This window comes from Microcaecilia unicolor, chromosome 10 (assembly GCF_901765095.1).
Source record: "Microcaecilia unicolor chromosome 10, aMicUni1.1, whole genome shotgun sequence".
Taxonomy (NCBI): Eukaryota; Metazoa; Chordata; class Amphibia; order Gymnophiona; family Siphonopidae; genus Microcaecilia; species Microcaecilia unicolor.
Genome location: NC_044040.1, coordinates 21926855 through 21932854, shown reverse-complemented (window position 1 = coordinate 21932854; position 6000 = coordinate 21926855). Strand labels below are relative to the sequence as shown.

At 46.9% G+C, this 6000-nt stretch overlaps 1 protein-coding gene across 1 annotated transcript in view; it reads right to left on the bottom strand.

Annotated features, from left to right (window-relative positions):
* Positions 1–387: 387 nt before the first annotated feature.
* The window catches only part of TNPO3 (transportin 3), a 124365-nt gene continuing 118752 nt past the window's right edge, over positions 388–6000 (bottom strand). Inside the window, 2 exon segments of the mRNA XM_030216254.1 lie at positions 388–729; positions 3849–3939. Of these exon segments, the coding sequence (XP_030072114.1) occupies positions 3879–3939 (61 nt within the window). The 3' untranslated portion in view covers positions 388–729; positions 3849–3878.

The window sequence follows — 6000 nt, the reverse complement described above, 5'->3', positions numbered from 1 at the left end:
TCACCAAAACAGTCCTTCCCTATGTACAATCCTCAGGGAGGATGCTTAGAATTTGCCTCATGGTAAAATGCATGCCTGCCAGAGTCTGTCAAACTAGAGGGGCAAAATAAGGTTGAATATCTCCACCATCTCCTGGCCTTTCCCAATCATTTGGCAGGAGGAAAGAGGGGGAAACCCATTAAAGATGAATAATGGGTTGCCATCCCCTACCTTTCTTTCTCTCTGCAGATCACAGGGCTGATTTATTTTAATATTGTTACCTCAATTCAATATTTGCAGAACTAAATCTTATTTATTTCATTTCATAGAAAGTTAGCTCCATTTTCTTTTGCTTTCAGGCAAATTCTTCCATCTTTAGTTTCTTTTTTTGTTTTATCCTTTTTTTTTTGTGTTTTTTGTTTTTTAGTTTTTGTTTTAAAATAAGTCCACCTTGAAATCCAGGTCCCCCTCTCCACAAGGTGCTGAACAGTCAGGCTGCAGCCATCTGTCACCTCTTTCTTATGTACTTTGTGTTGAGTTTCTTTCACCATCACACACAAGCACTAATGTCACAGGATTGCCTCTCGAAGCGACGTTTGCACTCTGGTGCCCACTCTTTCTTCCTTCGATTTGGCATTACACACTAATGTGAGTGAAAGCCCAATTCCACAATGAAGTTTTCTGATTGTGGGATACGGTCTTGGATTTTTTTTGTCATAATCTCCTGTCTTCTAGTAATAACAGTCATTCCTGTTAAAAGACAGAAAGGAAGAAACCAGACTGAGTTTATGAAGAAAGCTAACATTATAAGTCAATTGTTGAACTATTTCGGAAGAATTACAAGTAATCTGAAACTCAGGTTTATAGCCCTTAGGAATAATGTCTGTTTATTCAAAGAAAACGTGTACAGCATAGACAGTATTAGCACAAGCTTCCTTCTCATGATTTCTCCACCAAACAGGTAAAGTGAAGATACTTAACTGTAGCAGGTATTCTCAGAGGACAGCAGGCTGATTATTCTCACAAGTGGGTCAACGATCCGTGTCGGCCTGGGAACCGGCATAATAAAAAAGCAAAACTTTGCCAGAGCTTTCTGGGGCGCGTGCCTTTCCGCCCATAACTGGACCGTGCTCTTCAGTTTAATATAACAACATAAGAGCATAAAAAGAGAAGAGACAACTCCAAAGGGAGGTGGGCGGGATTGTGAGAATAATCAGCCTGCCGTCCTCAGAGAATACCTGCTACAGGTAAGTATCTCGCTTTCTCCGAGGACAAGCAGGCTGTATTAATCTCATAAGTGGGATATCCCCAGCATCCAGGCTCACTCAAAATAACAAACAGCAGTCAACTGGGCCTCGCAACGGCAAGGACATAACACAGATTAACCTGAAACTATATACAAACTAGCTGAGTGCAGCCTGGAATAGCACAAAACGGGCCTAGGAGGGTGGAGTTGGATTCTAAACCCCAGATTCTGCAACACTGATCGCCCAAAAGCAAACCTCTCATGAAGTGAACTAAAGGCTGTCCAGAGATAGGCTTTACCTTCTACACACTGATAAGCACTAATTGCACTGAGGTGAACCCTTACAGAGTTGGTCTTGAGACCAGACTCTCACAGGTGTACAAGATATTCAAGCAGGGTCTTCGTAGGACAAGAAAGGGGATCTATGGCCTTGCTGTCACACCAGATGCCAAACCTCCTCCATTTAAAATAACACCTCTTAGTGGAATCTTTCCTGGAAGTCAGCAAAACTCGGGAGACACCCTCCAAAAGAACCAAGGAAGCACATTCTAGGCTCTCAACATCCAGGCTGTGAGAGCCAGAGCCTGGAGGTTGGAATGTAGAAGCAACCCCTCGTTCTGAGGGTCGGAAAACACTAATCTCCACAGTTCTTCGGAGGATAATTCCAGAAGAGGGAACCAAATCTGATGCTGCCAGTAGGGCACGATCAGAATCATGGTTCCACGGTCTTGCTTGAGTTTCAACAAAATCTTCCCCACTAGTGGTATGGGAGGATACGCATACAGAAGTCCCATCCCCCAATGAAGAAGGAAGGCATCTATCGCTAGTCTGTCGTGGGCCTGAAGCCTGGAACAGAACTGAGGGACCTTGTGATTTGAGTGGCAAAAAGATCCACCGAGGGGGTGCCCCAGGAGAACCGGCCTGGGTGGTGTCAACACCGAGGCCGCAAGCAGCATCAAATGCCTCACCGCGGGTTGTGGGCCAGACGGAGCTGCAGCAGAAAGCATGGTAGGCACAAACAACTCCGATGCCGATGCACTTCGATGCAGCAAGCCTCCCAGAAGCTCTGGAAGTAAGGCCCGAATCAGTCATCGAGCCGCCATCGGTAAAGGCTGTGGGATGGCTGGACATCAGGCTGCGGAAGTGGCTGGGGTGCGGGAGCAGATACTTGGCTGATAGGAGACCCACACATCGGCACCTGAATGGAGAGCAATCTTCACAGTGCCGACACTTCTTGAGTGCCGAATCCCTCGGCACCCCAGAGCTCTTGGCACTGTGTGGCGAAGGAGAACGGTGTCGGTGCTTCTTGGCCTTCGCCTGATGCACCTCACCGAGACTCCTTGGTGCCGAAAAGGACAACATCGAATCCTCTGTTGCTTTGGGGTCGGGTCCGATGAAGATCGGTCCCAAGGGGCCTGCATATCAGGAGGCCTCGAGGTAGGTGGAGACCCACTCGACGCCTCACTGTTCCCAGTGTGTCAGGGTCTCTGAGCAGCCATTCCTACCTCCACTCCCGACGTCGATGCTCCCTCAATGCCGCTGACCTCAATGCTGATGCCGAAGGACCAGACTGAGCTCCAAAAAGTCTTTCCTTTTGAGCTTCTCAGGCAATTTGCATCCTTTTCTTTATACGAAGACAAAGGGCACAAGTTGCCGGGCTATGGTCAGGCTCAAGGCACTGAATACACCGAGAATGGGTATCGGTGCCCGAGATTGTCCGGTTGCACTGAGTACAACGTTTGAAGCCACTGGAAGTCTTCTATGACATGGAAGGGAAGACAGCTCCAGCTAAATAAAAAAAATGTGATTGTGCCAAAAGAAAAAGGCACAAAAAGAAGGGAAGGATCCAGCCAAGCAGGCCTAAAAGCGGTCGTGACGAAAAATGGAAACTTGGCGTGGGGGGGGGGGGGGGGGGGGGGGGGGGGGGGAACCCTAAAATACACTAAAGGAATTGTTTGTTTTTTTATTTTTAATATAAAATGAACAAAATAAAACTGAGAAAGAAGAGAAAAAAAAAACGAAAGGCACTATGAAAAAAGCACATCAGGCTCTTTCCCGGGCACACAGAGGAGACACAGGAAACACTGCCGCTCCTCACGCGGAAGAAAAAGAACTGAAGAGCGCGCTCCCACTGCGGGCAGGAAGGCACGCAGCGCATGCGCAGTGAGGTGTGGCACGTGCCCCAGAAGGCTCTGGCAAAGTTTTGCTTTTTTATTATGCCGGTTCCCAGGCCGACGTGGATCGTCAACCAACTTGTGAGATTAATACAGCCTGCTTGTCCTCGGAGAAAGCAAGGTTTTCTCCCAAGCTTTAAGTTTATATCTGGGACAGTGTATACCGAATGGACTATAGAAATAATAAACAAACTTTCAATATAGTAGTTGCTGAGATTGTTGGGAAATTATACAATGCATTTCTCTTTGTGTTTTTTGCTACCATCAATCACAGGTAATACAAGGCTCCTGGGCCAAGAGAGGGTGCTTTGGGCTATCTGTACTTCTTCCTTCACTCTTCATGCCTTTTGTCCCAGAAGCACTGTTGGGTAAAAGAAAATCCTCCCGTCGGGTGGAAAGCCAGTAGTCCTTATGCAATACTTGTACTTATTAGCATGCGTCATACTGACCTTGAAGACAGGTCCAGCGCAGGAGTGTAGCTATCGAAAGAACCTGGTGAAATCTCTCAGGGCCCAGCACACCTGTTTACATACCTCAGCACTGCAAGAAAGAGCATGTGTCACTGAAGCAGATGTTCATTCAATTGCTGACAAGTGAAATTTTATAGATTATAAAATCTCTAATTTCCAGTTGCAGACCCATTCAAATATATCAGCACAGTTACAGGTACACTAATCTGTCATCAGAACTGACTTACGAGGTGAGCCAGTGAGGCACTGATTTGCGGTATGTTACTCAAGGGTACTAAAATGTCTTGCTGGTGGCTGCTACAGATGACAGCTTCAAACAAGCTGCAGTAACAACCACCACAAGCCTTTGAGCTCATGCAGTCACAAAGGCCTTGCTGATCATGCCCTCTCTGACACATACGGAATGTATCAGAGGCGGCGGAACCAGCACGGCCTACCTCCCGGCATTATTACTGTAGTTTGATTGCTGCCCTATGCACAGAGGGACAGCAGCTGTAGCAGAAAGAGGTATGTAGGTTTCACTTTGAGGGGAATTGTTGGACACACAGGGAGGTTGGGGAGGGTGATGCTGAAGGGGAGAGAAGGCAATGCTGGATGGATGAGGGGGAATGGAATCAAGAAGGCGGGTGGGAACAAAGAAGGGGCGATGCTGAATAGGTGGATGAGAGAGAAAGGGCAAGTCTGAACAGGTGGGAGGGTAGAAGGGGGCAATGCTGGACAGGTAGGTAGGTGGGAGAGACAGAGCATAAAAGGGGGTGATACTAGACGATTGGGTGCCAGGGAGAGGAGGGAAGGGAAGAGAAGAGAAAAGAGAGATGCTGGACAGAAACTGGGAATGTGGGTAGTGGTAGTAGTAGAATGTGGGTAGCAGTAGTAGAAGATCTTGATTTTGTGCCTGGAGGCTGATGTAGGAGCAAAAACAGCTAGTCCAGATGGATGAAGGGATAGACTGAGCCAGACCTGATCTTACCCTAAATGAATGTAATAGAAGTAAAACCAGGACTAGCTCATCCTGTCTCTGATAACCAGGAACTAGTTAGTAATCCTTCCAGTGACCTCCATCAGTCTCTTATTTTGCCTCTCTACCAACCCCATTGCTCTCCTCTTCTTAACATTGTTGATCCTGGGGTCCTAAGGAAGCTGTCAGGGCAGGAACGAATGGGGATCACTCTGTCCAGGTCACCTCGGGGCCCCTGGAGTGACTCGAGGTATGTGGGTGGGCAGGGGTGCTGGATCAAAGGTAGCTGATACAGGTGTTGGGGGGTGGGGAGCTGGCTGGCTGGGGACTGATATGGGTGGGTGGGCTGGCAAGCATGAAAGAAACTGTGTGGAGGAGGGGTACAACAGTTGGCTCAGGCTTTTTTTTTTTCCTCCTAAACTTTGCAGTTTTTTAGGGCAGAGGATTTTTTGAAACTTTTCATTCTAAAAACATAACACTGGCAAACAAGGTCAACATTCATACTGGATTATTGTAATGCATTCTACACTGGCCTGACTACAAAGGGCTTGCACCAGCTCCAATTGATTCAGAATGCTACAGGAAGACTAACAGAAGGTTGTAAACGAAGTGACCACATCATACCATTTTTGCATCAACTACACTGGCCACCAGTACAATTCAGAGCCAAATTTAAAACTCTCTGTTTGACCTTCAAGTCCCTTAAAGAAAATGGCCCAGAGTACTTGAAGAACAGGATCTCCCTCTACACACCTTCAAGGTCACTAAGGTCCTCCCCAAGGAGTTTCCCTAACCACACCCTCTCCAAAGGACATCACACGATGTAACTCCCGCAAGTCTTCTCCGGAGTAGCCCCCACGCTCTAGAACGCACTCCCTGAAAGGCTTCGCTAAACACAAGACTATCTCTACTTCAGGAAGCAGGTGAAAGCTTGGCTCTTCAACCAGACCTTTAACAGAAGAAGTAAATGACACCAGCTGCACATTTTATAGCAGGACACGTGTATCCACTCCTACCCTAGCCAAGATAATGTTCAAGCACCTTTCTGACCTCATTTGCAACTCTCCTTAACTAGTCTTTTTTTTTTTTTTTAATTCTGTTACTCTATCTTGTCTATATGTTCCATCTTTGCTTACACCCTATGCTGTCTATTAAAATGTTTTATTGTGTTGA